The sequence below is a fragment of the Octopus sinensis genome, linkage group LG12, assembly GCF_006345805.1.
Source record: "Octopus sinensis linkage group LG12, ASM634580v1, whole genome shotgun sequence".
In the NCBI taxonomy this organism is placed as follows: domain Eukaryota; kingdom Metazoa; phylum Mollusca; class Cephalopoda; order Octopoda; family Octopodidae; genus Octopus; species Octopus sinensis.
Window position 1 is genome coordinate 66,656,299 of NC_043008.1, and position 21,801 is coordinate 66,678,099.

Sequence of the window (21,801 nt, forward strand, 5' to 3'; positions counted from 1 at the left end):
CACTTTAGGACGACGTCAATTTCCTATCAGATTTGCGTTCGCTACGTTGATAAACACAAGTCAAGGGCAAAGCTTATCAAAATGTAACGCTCATCTCCCTACTACAGTGACCAATCACGGTCGGCTGTATACATCTCTCGACAGAACTGAGGATTCTTCGGATGTCAAAGCTTTTACTAACTAAAATCAGTTACTACATAAAGAGCATATCACAGTCGTTCCAATAATATCCATCGTGGGGACAGAGTCCTCGGGCATCTACTCCATAGGGTCCTATCAGAAGCAACCGTTATTAGACTTTCTGGTTGGATTCCCTAGCTCGTTCTTGGTCTACACCTACGTCTCCTGCCAGTTGGTTCGGCTTGAAGAATCCTTCACACGATTCTTTCCTGAAACATTCTCATCTCATGTCCGTAGTACCGAAGCCGTGACTTCTCGATGCGAAAAAGTGGCAGCTCGACCTGAAGAAACTCTCTGATCTCCGAGCTACACATTCTGTAGAGTAACATTGCTTCAGATATCTTTCGGAGGAACTCTGTTTCAGCCGCATGTATTCGCAATCGTACTCGCTCGGTCACCACGCAACTTTATGACTGAAGATGAGAATTGGCGCAGATATTGCTTGTCAACATTTCATGTTTGGGAAATGTTACGTATGTAGTATGTCTCTGCTTCAACTGGAGAGGAAAATCAGTGATCTAGTACAAAGAGATAACAGGGTAACGCCGTACTAGGATGATGAGGTGGGTGCTATGCTACATGAAGTAAAGCTAAGTTAGGAGGTAGAAAGGAAACCATACCTGAGAAGTAGCAATTAGCGACGGGGAAACCGAAAGCTAAAAATGAAAGATGACGGGATTGAACAAGAAAGGAAAAATGATGGAAAATGTAGAAAAATGACAAAATGAAAGATTAACAAATTAAAAAGGAAAAGATAACAAGAAGCTGAGGTAGTGTGAAAGGTTTTAATATGTAACGGTCGTAATTGATTGGTAAACAATCTTATGAAATATTGATAGTCAGCAGATGCAGCGATAATAATTTTGTTGTTATCGCATACTGTAAGATGTGGAAGATGAACAATGCATGAAGTTTTAAGGAAGTATTTATTTACCGTTACGTTACAATACCTTGCCTCGACAAGCAGGCTTTGATACATCTAAACGCATGCGAAGTAAAGTTTGTTTTTGTGTCCTCTTCATTGTTTAGTAGTAAATACAGAGAGAGAGATAGAGATAGAATGTTGTAAAAGAACAGGGTCAGAGCTAGAGAGAAGTGTTGAGTGTTGTCTGACAGTAAATTTCATTTCTCCCTCTGACCAAGGCTGGTCAGCCAGACCTCGTTGAGTTGTCACGACTGTGATGGACTGACTTTTGCTTGGAGTGTGATTGTTTATATAACTATCCAGAAGGATAGATATATCAGTGAGAACAATAGGTTTAGTTGGTGGTCTTGTTATCTCTATTCTAGCTTTTGGTGAAGTAGAAGAGGTTAGAAAGGGTCAAGTGGTGAAGACATTATTTCGGTCTAGCTGCAGGCATCTGGAAAATGTAAAACTGCTGTCAGAGAAAACCCATTGTTCCATCGTGGGAAAAGTTCTGTTGCAGTGTTAATTTAAATTTGGCTATGGTGGATCGAATCCATTTCATGCATGCAAGATTCACAACAAATATATTACATGAACAGTGAACAGTGAGGAGGTCTTTGGAAATTCTCGTTTGAAAATCCTACTTCGGCGTTGCCCTTGTAACAGAGTGGGTTAGACAAACGCATTAGGAATTTCTTTATAAAACCACAAAGGATTGATACATAGAGGGGACGGACAAGGAGTCGGAGGATCATATGAGATGACATGAGAAACTATAAAATTAAAATGTATAATAATGTATATAAATAACGAATGAGATGACGATGAAGTGGGGTACGACTGCAACCCCACAAAACCCCGTTCCAGCACTGAGCTCTTTATTTAACTTTTATGCTTTGCCACCTTCTTCCGTCTTTTCTCGTACATACTACGTGACAAGCGCCTCCTTTCCAGTCTTATTTTTCTCCTGAGGTGGAAACAAAAAAGTTCACTAATCCAAGGCCGGAGACTTTCTTTTTATTCACATCTTTCGCCATGGCCACTACGCAGAGGAAGCATGCCCGCCCTTCCCTATTCAGAGAGGGCGGTGGAACAATCTTTATTATTAACTCGAATGACAGTTGTGTTCTTCCTAGTTGTAACATGGTTGAGTCGCTGGAACTGGCTGTCTGCTCTGTAGTCAGAGGTTAGTCCTAAGAAGGACTAGAACCAAAGACAAATAATGGTTTGTCGTGACTAGCTTTTAAAAGGTTTAGGTGGCTTACACAAGGCATTAGAAAAACAATGCCACGGGGCCTTATCTGAAGGTTGCGATTGGTTGGTTTACACATTGGCGCGAAATAAAGCAAGAGATAAAACTGCACCAAAACTAACCAATCAGAGTAGCGGACACAACTAGTCCTAAGCAGTCGAAGGATGGCTGCTATCTGCCACGACGTTATTTGTATGATGTCCCCCAAAGAGGTATAATGTATTTCACTAAACGCTACAGAGGTAACTCTAATGTGGAGCCTAAAAACAGAAACAATCCCTATAGTAACAAGTGCATTGGATATGGTTAAAAAAACTTTCAGACAAATACATAACCAAAACACCAGGACTAAGGAATGTATATAACATACAGATAATAGCACTAGTAGACACAGCGCACATCCCACGTAACCCACTTTCAATATAGTGAAAATAAGAGCACCACAATAAACCACAACACATGCCCAAGGCACTCAGAGCTGAGCTCGGAAGTCCAGTGAAAGCACGTGACACAGATATCTTTTTGGTTGTTTGCCCATGCATGTGTTTCTGTATGTCTTTCAACATACATACGACGCAACACAGACTTTAATAAACGACTTTCGCTATAGATGTTGTTATTGTTGTTCAGTGAGACTTATAGTGAGGGAGAGAGAGAGAGAGAGAGAGAGAGAGAGAGAGAGAGAGAGAGAGAATGTGTGTGTGAAAGAATTAAAATTTGTTTCTTCAAAAAAGAAAAAAAAAAACAAGTTGTTTCTGATCATATCACCGTGACTATTGCAGTAGGTTTCTTGCCGAAGGATCTATTTCATTTTGACTGGGTCGTTACTCGGTAGCACATCGACGGATAACGACTAGTTTAGTTATTAAAAACATATAATACATATATAATGCAAAAACATCCTGCAGACTGTGTTAGTCAATAAAATTGATATAAAGTTTTTAAATTATTCTTTCTGTGCGGCACAATGGTTGAGAACTCCTGCATTGCATGTTCCATCTAACTGTACAGAGCCATTATTTTCAGGGCTTGGTATTGTTTGTCATTATCAATCAAGAGGTAGAATCCAAACGACTATTTCTTAATACTTTATCGCTTTTTCTCGTTACCTGTTTAATAATGTATTTGTAGTGGATCTTGCATGCATGAAGTGGATTCGGTCCACCATAGCTCTGCGCTCATGTTTAGACATAATTCTCCCCCTGTTAGACACCTGTTGCTGACAGTAACTTCATTTCTCCCTCTGACCAACGCTGGTCAGCCAGGCCTCGTTGAGTCTTCACCGACTGTGACTAACTGATTTTTGCTTGGGATGTGCTGGCTTATATAACTATCCAGAAGAGTAGATATATCCTTGAGAACAATAGATTTAGTTGGTGATCTTGTTATCCCTATTCTAGCTTTTGGTGAAGTAGAAGAGGTTAGAAAGGGTCAAGTGGAGAAGACATTATTTCGGCCTAGCTGAAGGCATCAGGAAAATGTAAAACTGCTGTCAGAGAAAAGCCATTGTTCCACCGTGGGAAAAGTTCTGTTCCGGTGTTAATTTAAATTTGGCTATGGTGGATCGAATCCACTTTATGCATGCAAGATCCACTACATATTCATGTCAGTGAGGGCGCTTGGCTTTCCCAACGCCTTAGCCTCGCCCGTTGTAATGCTGCGAGCGTGCTTGCTTGCTTCAGTAGGTTCCGTTAAACCTTGTGGTGTGTGATCAGTTGCTATGATATATTCATTGTTTAGAAGATACCTCCCATTTATTTCTTTATAAACCCTTAATATTTCACCTTATACTGTCCCAAACGTCTTAGGTTCTTGCGTCTAATAAATTTTCTTCTTGTTCTTGCTGATTTTCGTCTTTATTGTATTGTTTCTGTTTCAAAGTTCTTTGAAGCCCTAACAGAAATTTTGTCCTGTCATGAACCCTCGGTTACAAACATGTTTTTATTGTGTTGTATTTTTACACATTATGCATGTGCAATAATTTTGTGGTCGAAATAAATATATTAAGCCGAAAATGTAATTTTTAAATATTTCACACTTTTAAAAAAATCATGACTCAAACCGTAAAATCTTTTCTTAAACCAATCCCGATCCAAGTCTTTAATCCTAACCTTAGATTAAGTATAAATATATTATAGTATGTATATCGCTTTTTATTTCATTCAACGTAAATATTTATATAAACACTTCCATGGCGGCAGAGAACGGTTCATCCAAAAATCAGTAATTATCAAGCTACAAACACAACTGAAACGAAACGAAGAAGTATCGCACGTAACTAAATCTTTTAAATAAAAGAATATTTCATTTTCTATATTCCGTTTTTTTCTTATATATATTCCACACATATTTTCTAAATCATTATTATTACAACTCTATTAATAAATATTTTATTCTATGTAAATATTTATATAAACACTAACATAGCGGAAGAGAACAGTGCATCCAAAATCTAATTATCTCAAAACAAATGCAACAGAAACGAAACGAAGAAGAGTAACGTCCCTAAACCTTCAAAGGAACATTCAATTTTCTATATTCTTTTATATATATATATATATTCTACTCATATTTTCTAAAGCAGCAATACAACAGCTCTGTTAATCATTTCTGATCAATGAAGAGTATCTACAAAGAATGACAATATGAAATGCTAATAAGAAACTATCATAGACCAGTGACGTCACCTAATTTCGTTTTCCTCGCAGCCATGACGTTTCACACACAGATATTTTCACGTTGATGCCAATGTAATAATTATGTGATTAACACCGAAGTTTGTATTTTTATTTTCGTCTTGGCGTATGTTTATTTAAAAACAAGAAAGATGGCTCCTAAAATGAAATTTGTTGAGGGTGAGTATACTTGTAATTTGTACAATTATCGAGCTTTAAGTTGAAACAGCGAAACAGCGTGGTCGGTTATTCTCATAATATTAATTTTTGTTGTTTTTTTTTTCCTCTCGGTTTCCTCGCAACACATGTGTATATTTTTAGTTTACACAATCCGTATCTGTTGCTCCCAACGTACTAGTTATTATCATTGACAACAAGGTGCTTAAACGAACGAATAATTAGAACAAAACTTTTTTTTTCTTTGTCCATTGCAACCGCCTGGACTTCCATTGTTGTCAACATTTAAAACCGATGTCTGCCTTCGCCCTCGCCGCTGCTACAATTGAAACAAGCCTGACTATTCAAAGAGCGGTTGTTGTTTAGCTCCAGGCCAGCTCTATCGATGTAGAACTATGGTCAAAGGCTTCTCAGCCATCATAATCCAGTATTTTCTTTTCAAATCATCCTTCTTTTCTTTAAGACAGTGAGGTGCAGTTTGAATGAGATTCGGCTGCTATTCCATTTTTCTAGCAGGTTAAACAACGTTGTTGGCTCTTTGTGCCTGGTTCATCTATCTTCAATATGCGGCATGTCATACTGTTGAGGATGGCTTGAAGATACATAAATGGTGATTGTAGCTTATTGTCATTTTCGTTTCCATCGGTAGAGTGACAGGCATTCCGAATACGTATTCCGCCTTTCATCCTTCCGAAATAAACATTGTGTCGGAGGAGCTTTGAGAAATGCATGCATTTGAGAATTTAAGAATCTAACCAGATGCAATATTACGTTTCGTGCAACAAATAAACTTGCCGTGGATAGGAACCAGTATTGTGTGCACATAATTCCTTAAGTTGTGAGCTCCTTATGGAAACGGACGGCGATATCGAAGACATCAATAACCAGTCAAATACGTGGGGTGATTTAATGGATGTGTTTTCTCTTAATACCTATGACTTTGTCGTTATATTAGAAACCATTATAAACATCTGAAAGTTACTAAAAGTAATCAAGTTTAAAATATATGTATTTCTATAATTTTGTTACTGTTAATAGGAATGAGTGGGAGCGAGAGAAGGGTTGAAACAATAAAGCACCGGACTAAATTTCACTGATATTTTAGTACCGTCATTTCGGGTTCGAGTTCAAATCATATCAGAGTTTGTTTAATTCTCATTTGATTATTTCTTTAATCCATGCAGGAGTTGAATCAATATATACTACTATCATATTTAGTCTATATTCAAAAACCTTACCTCTGCCTCATTCAAAGTTTGCTCTTGTGCATGGCCAAAATAAATCTTTGCTAAATTCTTTCAAGTATGTTTTCTTTTATTCATCATTCATCAGGTAGTTCCTTGTTCGTGTTCTAATAACAGCAACAAATACAACGTAGCTTAAGTACTGTTAAAGGAATTCAAAGATAGTTGTTTGAAATATGCTAAAAGCCATTCTAAAGATAGTCTTTAACGATGTGACTGTACTGATAAAAATGATTCCTTGCGCTGGCTCAAGGCACCAGACTTGCAGTAGAATCAGTATAGCCTCGAATAAAAAATTTAAAAAACATCCTTCAAAGGTGACTTCAGTTTAGTCTCATACTACATATCATGAAATCACATCCTTGTTCTGCACACACTAGTAGAACTTAGTATCTTCCTCCTCACTCCACTTCCAAACTTAGGCTTATGGTGTCTTGCCAAAAAAAGATCGCTACCAAATTTGCAGAATCCATTTTCATTCTGTGACCTCACAGCATATTTATATGCTCTATACTGTTCTAGATGCCAGAAGCTAAAACCAAGCCTGCAGGACAAATCTCCCTCTTCTTTAACAGCCATGAACTCTGATCCAGCCTGCACTTCACACATCACCTCTAACTAACATGCAAACCTCACATCCTATTCCTCTCTGAAACACAAATCTTACTCATATCTGTAGTCCATTTCTACTGTCCAGGCTGCACTCTTTACTCCAAAACAGCAGTATCTGCCCACACTTGAATTCCAATCATCTCTTTCACCTGGATATTATCTACTAAAACTTTTATTTTGACTCAAAGTCTCTATCTATCTGTCTGTTTCTCACATTTTCTCCCCACTTTTCTAAATATATCTGCACTTCCTCTACCACCCTAAACTCTTCCAACATCACAAACATCTTTCTCTCTTCACCACCCTCCAGAGCCTTCATCCTCAGTAACATAAAAACTCACAACTTTTCTTGGCTCCCACACCCATTCTGTATTGGTGCTGCCAATGCTGAAACTGAAATTTTCCACAGTTCAGTTTCATCCCCTGCGCTTCTCTGACGCACCAACACTCCTAACACCCTTGATCTCTCACATCCAAATCCGCCTTCTGCCAGGTCATGAATGTTTCTGTCCATTAACTATCTTTTTCGTAATCCTTTTTGCTCCTTGTGGTGCATAGGGTCATTTTCGTTAGTGTATAGGTTCCCCACCTGGACAGGACGCTGGTCCATTGCAGGTGAGCTGCAAGATGCAGGAGGAAAGAGTGAGAGAAAGTTGTAGCGAAAGAGTCAGCAGAAATTCGCCATTACCTTCTGCCGAAGCCGCGTGGAGCTTAGGTGTTTCACTCATAAACACACACATCGCCCGGTCTGAGATTCGAACCTGTTATCCCTCGACTGCAAATCCACTGCTCTAACCACCAGGCCATGTGCCTCCACCACTATTTTATTAGGGACTATTTATCCACATACTACACAAAGTTTCCTCATCATCACTTCCTGGATCCTATCGTAGTTCATTCAAGCCAGTTCACTAGTTTGAGCATCACCAGTTCCATACTAAGTATTTCTGGTAGCATATGTACTTCATATGTAGTGAAGACATGGCTTAGTGGTTAGGCGTGTTCATCTCACGATTATAAGGTCATGAGTTTGATTCTCATCAGTACATTGTATTCTTGAACAAGATGCTTTATTTCATGTTGCTCCAGTCCACTCAACTGGCAAAAATGAGCTGTACTTTGTAATTCAAAGGGTCAGCCTTGTCACATTCTGTGTCACACTGAATCTGCCTGAGAACTACATTGAGAGTATGCATGTCTGGAGTGCTCAACCGTCTGCACATTAATTTCACAGGCAGGTTGTTCTATTGATCAAATCAACTGGAACTGTTGTTGTCATCACCAACAAAGTGTCAGTTTTAATGTACTTTATCCTTGACCCATCAGAAACAGCTCCACACAATGAAAACCCTACAGCTCCAAGTCCCTCAAGCAATTCAAGCAAAAAAAGCATGGCTTACAATGCTTAGAGAAAGTTATCCATCCGTTACAAACTGGATGGTTCTTGCCCAGCACTGCAAAACTTGTGAGATCCTCATCCAAAACTTTATGGCTCAGATGAAAGTCTTGTTTCCTCCAGTTTTAAATTTCCTGCAGCAGCTGTTTCTTTTGGTCCTTTATCCAAAGAACCTTTACCAACTTTGTGGTATCTTCTTATCATCCTTCCTGTACACAAAACTACATTATCTCCAGCTTTTTTTAACCCTTTAGCATTTAAGCTGGCCATATCCAGCCAAAAGATTCTATTTGTTTTACTTTCAAACTGGCCAGATCCAGCCTCTTACACCTAGCTTACAGTGTCATTCTAAAAGTAAACAAACATATCAAGATCTCAAAGCTATGAAATAATGCAAGATTAATTTTTAATTTTGAAAAATGAGAATAAATATTTTGTTTGACAGAAAAATCCGAATGCTAAATTGTTAATATCGTAGGATGAGCTTTTAAGGGATTTGGTGCTTGTTTCTTGTAGGTTGAGCAACCATTCAGAAGCTCTTTTAGCACTAATAGTACTAATAGTTGTTGAAGGCAGTGGCTGGTTGAATGGAACCTAAATGCCTTGAGTTATTTAATCATATCCTTCACATTCATTTTATCAACTTTGCCTTCTTCCTTTCAGAAGCTAGTAAAATAAGTACCAGCCATGTACTGGGGTCGATATGATAAACTATTACTTCCCATCTGATATATAAACTGTGCGTCATTATACATTTTACATCTGTTCATCATGCTGGTATGAGTTGGACAGATCTTCTCAGGTTGAGTCGGCTCCTGTTTGGCATTACTGCCTTCCTAGATGAGTTGGTGAGCCGTATCTCATTTGCAAGTTTTATTTGAGAAGGCTTCTGCAGCAGAAGGGCCTGCCGAGCACCAAATATTCTACTGGGTGTACTGGGTGCATTTTATTGTTGAACCAACCTTAGTGAGGCAAGGTAAACATGGCTAGGAGGGTGAATAGAAGAAAGCATATGAGTTTGATGGGTGTCACAGAACAAAGAGAGTAGTAGGGGAAGGAGCAATGGAAGACAGTGATAGGAGCAGCTACATATTGTGGGAAGTTGGCATGGTGGAAGGAGGAGTAAAGGAAATGGGAGGGTGTAAGGTTAATTAGTAATGAGTAGAGTGATAAGGGAAGGGTTAATGTAAGAGAGATAAGTAATGAATGGTAGTAGGTAATGGTGGGAGTCATTGAGAGGGGAATGTTGGAGAAGGGAAAAATGATGGTTAATCAGCCTTCATTACACAGCCCGTTATGCTGGTGAAAAGGTAGAGTGATAATTAGGAAGATTGTGTAAGGACATAGTGTCATTCCTCATTATAGAGGTGGTGCAGATCAGTGAATAGAAGTAGGAGTGAGGGTTGAAAGCATAACAAGGAAGGGCAGTTGACAGAAAGTTGGTGGGAATATATAAACAAGGGCACAAATGTGCATATATTGTATGTTCCAATTTCTACTGTCATCACCATTTTTAATGAACATTTTTTCCATGCTTGCACTGATGGATATGTATTCTCCAGCACCGCATGTCACCAGACTATTGCAGTCCTTGGTCATCTCTTTCATAAGATTCAACTTGTTATAATTGGTCTTCATCACTTTTTCCTATGACTGCCTAAGTCTCTCTCTTCACTGCTGTCCATTCTCTTTCAACACTTGGCAGTTCTTTATAAAGTTGATAGCTTGTATACACATCACACACCCATAACCTTTACAATTTTCTGTCTTGAAGGCTAAATCTGATTCCTCTTATATCTAACTCTTCTCTCAATCCATTTGTTCTCCATCACTAATATACAACCAGCAAAGCATGTTCAAATTATTTCTTTCTAACTATTGCAAATCTTCGATGTTCAACACTTGCATTTCACTAATGTTGAATGTTGTACTTCTTGCTTCCCAACCACATGGTCCTAGGCTCAATCCCATTGCATGGTACTTTAGACATGTGTCTTCTACTATAGCTTCTGGCTTACCAAAACCTTGTAAAAAGATTTGGTCAGCGGAAACTGAAAAATGCACATTGTATATGTATGTATGTATATATATGTGTGTGTATTTGAGTCTCGCCATCTCAGTATCTTGTGATAGTTGTAAATGATTGTCACTGTCATACAAGCAGTGTCATTCATTTCCAATATTATGTGATAACATATCTGGCCATAGGGAAATATTAGCTTGGTTGGCAACAAGAAGAGTATCCAGCCATAGAAAATCTACTTCAAATAAATTCCATCCTACCTGTCCATGCAAGCATGAAAAAGTGGATGTTAAATGATAATGATGATTACTAGAAAGTATGGGAAATAACAGAATTGTTTAAAGTACTGGATGAAATCCTTGAAGTATTTTAGTTGTTTTTTTGGTTGACTTTGCCTTTCAGTATTCTGGTGTTGATAAAAACTACCAGTGAAATACTAGGGAGATAATTTCATTGACTATGCTTCCAATTGTTTTACAAACTCTGTAGCTTTGTAGGTGCAGGAGTGGCTGTGTGGTAAGAAGCTTGCTTATCAACCACATGGTTCTAGGTTCAGTCCCACTGCGTGGCACCTTGGGCAGGTGTCTTCTACTACAGCCTCAGGTTGACCAAAGCCTTGTGAGTGGTAGACAGAAACTGAAAGAAGCCCATCGTATATATGTGTATATATGTTTGTGTGTCTGTGTTTGTCCCCCCAACGTCACTTGACAACCGATGTTGGTGTGTTTATATCCCCATAACTTAGCGGTTCGGCAAAAGAGAACGATAGAATATGTACTAGGCTTAAAAAGAATAAGTCCTGGGGCAGATTTGCTTGACTAAAGCTGGTACTCTAGTATGGCTGCAGTCAAATGATTGAAACAAGTAAAGAGTAATGTTAGAAATTATGGACAAAATGCCAGCTTCCAAATTCTGTTTTCTGGTTGGGTAAAAATAATCAAACTTTAAACCTCTGTAACACTTTTCTAAAATTTATCTGGAACATGAGATCCAGCATGAAAAATTACACCAATATACCAAATTTGAAAATTTTCACTTAATTATAAAATCTCAAAAGCCAAACAGAAAAGATCCAAAATTATTATTATTACAATGGTAAGCTGGCAGAGTCATTAGTGTTTTGGACAAATGCCTAGTGATAGTTCTTCTGACTCATTACATTCCAAGTTCAAATTCCACCACGGTCAACTTTGCAATGCATTTTTTGTAGAGGTCAATGGAATTAAGTATTAGTCAAATATTGGGTTCAGTATCTTCAACATGTACCCTACCCTCAGGATTGCTGATCTTGTACCAAAATTTGAAATAATTATTATTATTGATATCGTTATTAATAATTTTTACACAGAATTATTACTGTGTTGGACAAAATGGTAAGTGACAATTCTGGTGGCTCTTTATGTTTTGAGTTCAAATACTGCTGAAGTCAGGTTTGCCTTTCATCCTACCAGAATCAATAAAATAAAGTGCCAGTTATGTACTGAATTCAATATAAACAGCTAACAGCTTTTCCCTAAAATTGCTGGCCTGGTACCAAAATTTGCAACCATTATTATTATTGAGCTGACAAAATTGTTAGCACACTGTACAAAATGCTTAACAGCATTTCAATCATACTTTTTTACTTGTTTCAGTCATTTGACTATGGCCATGCTGGAGCACCACCTTTAGTCGAGCAAATCGACCTCAAGACTTATTCGTTGTAAACCTAGTAACTTATTCTATCGGTCTCTTTTGCTGAACCGCTAAGTTACAGCGACATAAACACACCAGCATCAGTTGTCAAGCGATGTTGGGTGGGGGACAAACACAAACATACACACACACATATATATACATATATACGACTGGCTTCTTTTCGGTTTCCGTCTACCAAATCCACTCACAAGGCTTTTGTCAGCCCAAGGCTATAGTAGAAGGCACTTACCCAAGGTGCCATGCAGTGGGACTGAACCTGGAACCATGTGGTTTATATGCAAGCTACTCACATTCTGAGTTCAAATTTCACCAAGGTTGATTTTGCCTTTCGTCTTTTTGGGTTGATAAAAAAAGTACCAGTTGAGTAGGGGCGGGGGGCGATGTGGGCGGGACTGACTGACTTAGCCCCCACCCCCAAAATTGCTGGCCTTGTGCAAAAATTTAAAATCATTATTGAGCTGGCAGAACCATTAGCATCCTAGAAAATATGCTTAGTGGCATTTCTTCTTGCTTTACATTCTGAGTTCAAATGGCATCAAGGTTCACTTTGCCTCTCATGTCACTAGGGTTAATATAATTGACTAACTCCCTTAAAATTGCTGGCCCTATTCCCAAATTAGAAAGAATTATTATTAAGTTGGCAATTCAGCAGAAGCGTTAGCATGCTAGGTGAAATGCTTAGCAGCATTTTGTCCATCTTTATATTCTGAGGTCAATAAAATAATGTATCATTTAAGTACTGGGTGTTGATGTAAACAACTAACCACCTAAATTGCTGGCCTTGTACCTAAATTTGAAACCATTATTATTATGGGCAAAATGCTTAGTGGCATTTCCTCCATCCTTACATTCTGAGTTCAAATTCCACTGAGGTCAACTTTGCTTTCATCCTTTCAGGGTTGATAAAATGACCACTGGTTGAGCACTGGGATTGATGTAATTGACTGGCACTGCCCCCTTCCTTCCAATTTCTGGCCTTGTTTCTATTGTTGGAAGAATCTATATATTAATACACTAAGGCCGAAAGGCGTTACACTGTTACGTGACTAATGGAAGGGAAAAGCAAAGAGCGAGAGAGAAAGAAGAAAAGAAAAGAGAGAGAGAAGTGTTAATGATGTGTGGTAGGGGAAGTAATGGTTATTATGCTGATGCTGTTGACTTTGCCTTTCATCCTATTGGGGTCGATATATTAAGTACCAGTGAAACACTGAGGTTGATGTAATCAACTAATACCCTCCACACAAAATTTCAGGTCTTGTGTCTTTGGTAGAAAGGATTATTATTATTATTTTTTCAACTTTCATGCTCAGTCTCTCAAAACTATTTCCCTTTTCAGGAGAGCGTGTTCTCTGTTTCCATGGACCATTATTATATGAAGCCAAAGTAAGTCCTTCAAATTTTCTCTTGCTCTATAATGTAATTTAATCTTCACTTAATGTCTAGTTTCTTCTTTTGCTGCATCATATAATTTTCTTCTTGTCTAGCTTGAAGTTTCTTTTTCACGTTTTAGTATACCGTAATTTCTGGTATACAAGTTGGCACAGTATATACTGTGAACATTCAAACAGCATCAGTGTCTTTCCAAATCTTGCTGCATTTCACATGGAATATTCGATCCCCTAAAGTTGTCTTGGTGTATAAGTCAACCTATATTTTTTTGGGGCTATATATTTCGATCTCAAGAATTCAACTTGTATTCTGGGAAATATGGTATGCATACAAGGGGATACTGAAAAGTTTCTGGCTTTAGATAAAAGAAATACAGGCGGATCAGTTAATTATGATTTTATTCAGCACATTCCCCTCTCACATTCACACACTTATTGCAGGGATCCTTCAGTTTTTCTAAGCCCTCTAAAAGAACTCAGAAGATTGGGCCTCCAACCAGGCCTTTCTCAATACCCTAAAAGTCAGAAACATTTCAGCACCCCCTCATTCTTGGTTTTGTTTCTCTTCTGTGTTTTCTTTATGATCTATTTTTGCTGTTCACTCCCTAACCAGCACAAATCAAGTAGGCCTATGATCATAACTATTATTCTGACCTTGTGCCATATCTCAGATTACACTCTATTGCATCCTCCTTTCTTTTGTTTATTCATTTATTTAGAAGCTGGTAGGATTCCATTTGATGAAAACTTGCTTGTTATTGTGTAACAGGTCAACTGATATTGTGCTTAGTTCACTCATTGGATTGACATAGAAAGCTTTTTGGGTCTGGATGTTAGTATGTTAAGTAATCAGACTTAACCCCTTAACTTCCTAATGAAATACACTGCCTTTGTTTGAATTACTTTGGAAAACAAATCATCATCATCGCATGGGTTGGACAATTTGACTGAGGACTAGCAAACCAGATGGCTGCACCAGGCTTCAGTCTGATCTGGCAGAGTTTCTACAGCTGGATGCCCTTCCTAACACCAATCACTCCAAGAGTGTAGTGGGTGCTTTAATGTGCCACTGGCATTAGGGCCAGTCAGGCGGTACTGGCAACGGCCACGTTCAAATGGTGTTTTTTACGTGCCACCTGCACAGGAGCCAGTCCAGTGGCACTGGCAATGACCTCGCTCGAATGTTTTTTTCATGTGCCACCAGCACAAGTGCGAGTAAGGTGACGCTGGTAACAAACACGTTCGAATGGTGCTTTTTATGTGCCACCTGCATGGAAGCCAGTTAGCTGCTCTGGCAACGATCACGCTCAGATGGTGCTCTTAGCACTCCACTAGCATGGATGCCAGTATTTAATAAAATAACTTTGTCCTTATTAAGCTGGTGTTTGGAACATAATTTATCATGAAATTTTGATAGCTCCTGACAAACTCTCCAAGCCATGCCAGCATGGAAAACATGTTAAATGATGATGATGATGATATTAATATATATATGTGTGTATCTTTGTATCTTTGTTTGTCTTCCAGCACTGCTTGACAACCGGTGTTGGTGTGTTTATGCCCCTGTAACTTAGAGGTTCGGCAAAAGAGACTGACGGAATAGGTATCAGGCTTTAAAAATAAGTACAGGGGCCAAATCATCTGACTAAAAGTTCTTCCTGACTGAAACAAGTAAAAGATAAAAGATGTCTCTACTTTTTCAATCTGCTTGCCTGTCTACCTTTGTCTCTCTCTCTCTCTCTCTCTGTATATCTATATCTATCTGTCTGCCTATCTAACTTTCAATGTGATTATCTATTCATCTGCCTATCTATTTATTATACTTCCATATATGTATGGGGCCTATCTATCTATCTATTTCTCAACATATCTATTTATTGACATCTCTGATGGTCTGTCTCTTTGTTTCTCAACATATCTATTGATCTCTCTCTAATTATCTATTTTCTCACCATATATATATATATAGGTATATTTATTGATCTATCTACCTCTCATTATATCTGTCTCCCTTTGCCTATCTGTATGTGATTTGTACCAAAGTCTTTTATCTAATTGACTGCAATTAAATAACACTCTCTCTTTCTTTCAGTGTGTCAAATATGACGTTAAAGAGAAAATTATCCGATATTTCATTCATTACAATGGATGGAATAAGAAGTGAGTTCTTCTTTTATTCAAACAATTCCATTTTTTCCTTTATTTCTTTTACAATCCTGTTTTCGTTAGAAATCTTTTGTGAAGACAAGCTTTTAGTGTCTTTCATTTATTTTCCAGTTCAGGCAGCATGGTCATGTATAAGAGGTTTCCTTTGCGAGGGTAGGCTCTGAGTTTGGTCCCCGTGTGCGGAACCTTGTACACAGTCTCATTTGTTATGATAGCCTTAGGCTGACCACAGTGCCTTCTTTGGGAATAAAATTTAGATGTGTGGAAGCCTATCATATGCAAGAAAACCTCACTAGTGCTGGTGTCGTGAAAAATGCATCCAGTGTACTCTGTAAACTGGTTGGCATTAGGAAGGGCATCCGCCCATAGAAATCATGCCAAAACCGTGACACTGCAACAAATCCTGCTTCTCTGATCCATTGGATCCTATTAAAAATTAACCGTCTATGCTAGCATAAAAATATTGCGATATACATGCATTTGTGTCAGCAATATAACTGTACCGTTGGCAATTTCTTTTTCATCTTTGAACTTTTCCCTTTCTCTTTTCTGATGAAGAGCTATGCTTGAAACATCAAACACTCTCCTTTCACCAAACGTCAAGCTAATACATTGGTTGTGCACGTCCTCATGTTTGTTTGTTCTTTTTTTCATTTTTTTGTTTGTTTATTTGAATTGACTATATATATAATGTTAGTCCAACCCATACCAGCATGGACAGTAGACGTTAAATGAGGATGATGTTAAATAACACTTTGAAGGAGGTGCTCTTTCCTCTCACCAAAGTGAATGGAGCTTTGGGTAGGAGGAACTGATGTCATCAGACGATATCCAACATTCATTGGGTATTTCGACCCTGAACTGTAACACTGTCCTATTGGTGGGTTAGTAGAGGTGGCCAAATCACTATTCCTCACCTCCTCCTTGCTTCCAGCTTAACTCTTCTCTCTTGCTCCAAAGCCAACAAAAGGTGCTTTCAGCTGCCTCTCTCATCCTGCGCATATGTGTGTGCACATGTACATATATGTATAAACATGTGCATATGTTTTGGTGAGGAGTAGCCAGTTAATTGGTGCAGTTAATGAAAATGCATTATGGAATTGAGTCTGCCTCATACAAGCATAGAAAACTGGACTTTAACCCTTTTGTTACCAACCCGGCTGAAACTGCCTCTGGCTCTATAGTACAAATGTCTTGTTTTCATTAGTTTTGAATTAAAATCTTCCACTAAACCTTAGTCACAAATTATGTTCCCTAACACTAGCTGAATGATAACTAAGTTATTTTAGTAAATTTTTTGTTATATTTAAAGTAATTGAAAAAACACAGAGCATCTCAAAATAAATACAATAATGAAAGAGTTAAATCAACAATGGTGGCTTTATATATTCTTTATATCCTCTTTATGCCTACACTTTGTATTCTTGCTGACATCATTTCATTAAAAAATATCCACAATGAAAAGTCATTGCAGAATTAATGATGATAGTAGTAATTTCTTTTAACTATATTTAATTAAGTCTTTAAATTATATCTACTGAACTTATTTCTATTTCTTTAATTAATCTTTTATATTTTGCTTTATGTTTGTTTGTTTTTCTATCTTCTAGCTGGGATGAATGGGTGCCTGAGTGTAGAGTTTTGAAGTTTAACGATGCTGGTTTACAGAAGCAAAAAGAACTACAGAAAGCTCACGCGTGAGATATATTTTAACTTCAGTATTATTATTTTTCTTATCTCTTTTTAACAATTCTTTTAACTTGAAATACTTCACACGTTACAGAATTTACTTTATCATCTTTCCACTCTCATATCCGTTATCATTCTCAACACCGTCTCGTATTTACCATAGACAGTTACCCTGGCCTTTAGTCACTATAGCTACCCCTATATATCTCTGACATCCATCTCTGTCACTGTACATCTCTCTCTCACTAACCCCATCCCCCCTGCCCTGTGCACATATCACCCTCTTCCTGAGCCACTTCTATACCTTTCAGTTCCCTCTTTTATACTTATATGTATCATGGACCATTCTACCACCACTGTCCCATTCACCACATTTACCTCTACCCCCATCTCTAACCGTCTGTCAGTCCCTACTCATGCTTTTACCCTTTAGCATTTAAACCCACCATATCCAGCCAAAACATTCTGCTTGTTTTATGTTCAAACTGGCCAGATCCAGCATCTCACACCTAACCTTCAATATTATTCTAAAAATAAACAATCTCATCTTCAAAATCTCTAAATTACATGATAATACAATTTCAATTTTAAAAATGTGAATTAATAAGTATTATATTTGACAAAGTAATTTGAATGCTAAAGGGTTAAGGAATTTATCCAACCACCCTTCCTGATCATCTCTTAACCCTTTAGTGTTTAAACCGGCCATATCAGGCCAAAATTGTCTTCCTGTTTTATGCTCAAACCAGCCAGCTCTGACCTCTCCCACCTACCCTACAAAGTCATTCTAAAAATAAACAGGGTCATCATCAAAATCTCAGAGTTACAAGATGCTGTACAATTAATTTAAAACAATGTAATTAAACAGGCTTTACATTTGACAGAGTAATCTGAATGCTAAAGGGTTAAACTTATCTTCCTATACTTTGAGAGTATGTTACAACTCCTCATCTTTCTGGCTTCTCCCATAATGCAAGGCAGCCATGTATCTCCTCTATTGCAAGACACCTGTTCCTGTTCTTCTATAATGCTTTCACCACCTGGCATAAAGCCACCTCCCCCTCTACTACAACTGTACTTAGTCAAGGGGGTCTTACCTTGCGAATTAATCAGTGACCTCACTAGTATCAGTTCCATGAAAAGAATACTCTGTACACTCTGTAAAATGGTTGGCATTAGGAAGGCCATCCGACCATAGAAAGTATGTCAAAGCAGACATTGAAACTCAGTGTAGTCCTCTGTTTTGTTAGAATCCTTTCAAACCATCCCACTTTTACCACCATAGAAGACAGACATTAAATGATGAGGAAGATGACATTATCAATGAAAGAAAAGCTATGCAACCATATAATGGTATGTTCCCACTTCTCATTTTTCAAGGGGTTTTGTTTTAGGTCGACTGTCTAAGTCAATGGTTCTTAACCAGGCTCCATATTAGATTTTGTTGTTAAAATTTATCTATATATAGAAAGCTGAAGTTGTCTGTGTATGGCAGGTTTGGTAGCCTTCAACTAACACTATCTCCTCCGAGACCCTGCGGTGCAAGTTGACCAAAATCGAGAGTATGATAGAAGAATGCTTGCTCTTCCTTCCTTAGAAGAAAAAATTCAAATCGGACCATGTTAACACCAAAAATTATTTACATCAAAAAGGCGATTTTTTTTTCTATGAAAATCCCTATTTTTTATGGATTTTTTTACTGCTGTGTCGCCATTTTTTGGTGTATTTCAATCAGAAAAATGTTCTCTTAAAGAGAATAACAAGCTACATAATGCAAAAGTTTTACTTTTCAAAAACTCCAATTCTAAAGGGTTGAAAAGAAAACAAGCCCAAGCATGGTTCTGACTCTGACTGACTTGGGAAGAAAAAGAGTTTAGAATTTTTTTCTTCTTTTGAACCCCGAGTCATCACACACAAATACTGTCCTTAGCCATTGATGGGGCTGTAGATGTATATGGGCATTTGTGTTTGAACAGCAGTCCACTTTTTAGTACATTTATATATAAATGTCTTGCTTTTCCTTGAGCTGTTAATGCATTCAGACTCATTAGTGTTATGTTGTCACATATAGCATCTGTTGGGTATTTAAACATGGTGGAGTCTATCCCTCTTCAAATTTGACCAGAGCTGATTTCTTCAAATAAGAGAGAAAGAAAGAAAAATTGACTCCCAGGTCATGACTGATGCTTTCAACTTGGAGTGCAGAATGTCAGAACAAATGCTGCTAACCATTCTACCTTCTGTGTTAACAACTGTATCAATCCATTACTCAATAATTGCAATTAACTGAATTGAATAAGAAAACATGATGATGATGATAATGACAGAGGATCACAAGTAAATGTATCTTCTCATGCACATCTGTTAACACATTCTCACATCCATTCCCATTTAAACACAAATTATCAACAAGACATCTGCACTTTTACGTATTTATATACCCCAACCACATACGCTGTCCTTCAGTAAATCTTGTAACCATGACTATCAATGTTCCATTGTAGAGGCTCTCGGAAAACTAAAGCTGTCAAGAAAGTAGAGAAAGATAAATCATCACTGCCAGGAGAGAAGTCATCAAAGCCTAAAGCACGTAGGTGTACGCATGTTGTTGTTGTTGTTATTGCAGGGTTATAGTAGCTGTTGTTTTTCCCAGCCAATCCCCAGTTGACTTGTTACAGCATAGAGATTGCCAATCAAACATCCAGAAACAGTCTACATCTCCAGTGTCCTACTCTATCTTACTCCACTCTGATCTAGGTACCATGTGGTACACCCCATTATGTTGTGTGGGGGTGCAGTGTAGCTGAGTCTGTTGTGTGCAGTCTAAAAGGCGGCGAGCTGGCAGAGACGTTAGCACGCCGGGCGAAATGCTGAGCAGTATTTCGTCTGCCGTTACGTTCTGAGTTCAAATTCCGCCGAGGTCGACTTTGTCTTTCATCCTTTTGGGGTCGATAAATTAAGTACCAGTTACGCACTGGGGTCGATATAATCGACTTAATCTGTTTGTCTCCTCTGTGTTTAGCCCCTTGTGAGTAGTAAAGAAATAGGTGCAGTCTATGAGTTAGTGTATGTGTGAAGGTACAGTGCTGTTATTAAAATATGTTGTGTTGATTGTAGTTTGGTAATGTGCGGGTACAATGTGATCCCAATTTCAATAGAAAATGTTATTTCTAGCATCCTGTTTTTTTAACTCAGAGGTTCTCAACCAAGGTTCATATAAGATTTTGATGGGTCCACGCAAGCAAAATAGTAATTTGAGGATCCACAGTATTATTTTAAGGGTCCATGAAAAAATTTTGCTTTAGATATATTTATTTCAAGTAACAGCTAGGTTTCTTTATCTAACACTTAACATAGTTCAACATGTTTCTTGCTAACATATGCAAATAAACATGTGAAAAACAAAGTAGAAATTTTGAAAGAAAAATCTATAAAACTAGTTTCTAAAACATCAAATGGCTCTGGGGAGCCACCAGCATAAAATAGTAATCAAAGAGGCCCATATGTGAAAAATTGTTGAGAACCAGTTTTAACTAAGCACATTTCATTCATGGTTAATTATATTGGTAAATATATTGTAGCAAGTTCAGTTGATTGCTAATTTTCTGCACTATCCCTGTGGCTGTATGAAATATTTGATAATAAAGCTGTGTTGGATGGATTTCCCATTTTAGCCCAATCATCAGCCACTGACAGCAACAATAGTGCGTCTTCAAGTGCAGCCTCAACACAGACAACAAGTGCAGACTTAAAGCGAAAGAAGGCAAAACTAGACTCCAATGTGGAATCAGTAAGTTAAAATGTTCTTTGAGTTCATACTTTTATTAAACAGAAGCGTGTTTATTTCATGTTCCTTACACAGGTACATATAAGCCATGTGTGAAAGCACGCAACCCGGCTGTATATTGTACCCCTGAGCAAGACACTTTATTTTGCATTGCTCCAGTTCACTCAGCTGGCAAAAATGAGTTGTACCTGTGTAATTCAGAGGGCCAGCCTTGTCACATCCTGTGCACACTGAATCTCCTTGTGAACTACGTTAAGGATACATGTGCCTGGGGAGTGTTCAACCACTTGCATATTAATTTCACAAGCAAGCTGTTCCATTGATCAGATCAACTGGAACCCTCGTAACTGACAGTGCCACATATAGGCATATCTCAGCTTCCATTGGTAAATGGTTCCAAGGCATGCAACTTTACTCAAAAATCAACATAACACAGAAAAACATTTTAAAAGATTTATTACTTTATATCACTTTTAATAAATGGTTTGTTCATATTTTCAAATGTATTTTATTTAATTTTCCACTTCAGTTTTGATTTTTAAGTGTTTTCTGAAATTTTTATGTTTTTAAATATGTTCCCCTAAACTGATGTAAACTGAAATTGAAG

General features: G+C 37.8%; 2 protein-coding genes across 3 annotated transcripts in view; both read left to right on the plus strand.

Moving 5' to 3' along the window:
- LOC115217861 (death-associated protein kinase 1) overlaps positions 1-15,328 on the plus strand; it is a 337,561-nt gene extending 322,233 nt beyond the window's left edge. The window contains exon 26 of one of the 2 annotated variants that reach the window (XR_005001521.1): positions 15,273-15,328. The gene's annotated coding sequence lies outside the window, so the exon portion shown is untranslated. The remainder of the gene's footprint in view (positions 1-15,272) is intronic. The other variant, XR_005001520.1, reaches the window with a different exon arrangement.
- Positions 5,027-21,801, plus strand: part of LOC115217856 (mortality factor 4-like protein 1) — a 35,205-nt gene continuing 18,430 nt past the window's right edge. Inside the window, exons 1-6 of the mRNA XM_029787561.2 lie at positions 5,027-5,194; positions 13,501-13,547; positions 15,645-15,712; positions 17,329-17,415; positions 19,912-19,997; positions 21,082-21,197. Coding sequence (XP_029643421.1) covers positions 5,167-5,194; positions 13,501-13,547; positions 15,645-15,712; positions 17,329-17,415; positions 19,912-19,997; positions 21,082-21,197 — 432 coding nt within the window. The 5' untranslated portion in view covers positions 5,027-5,166. The remainder of the gene's footprint in view (positions 5,195-13,500; positions 13,548-15,644; positions 15,713-17,328; positions 17,416-19,911; positions 19,998-21,081; positions 21,198-21,801) is intronic.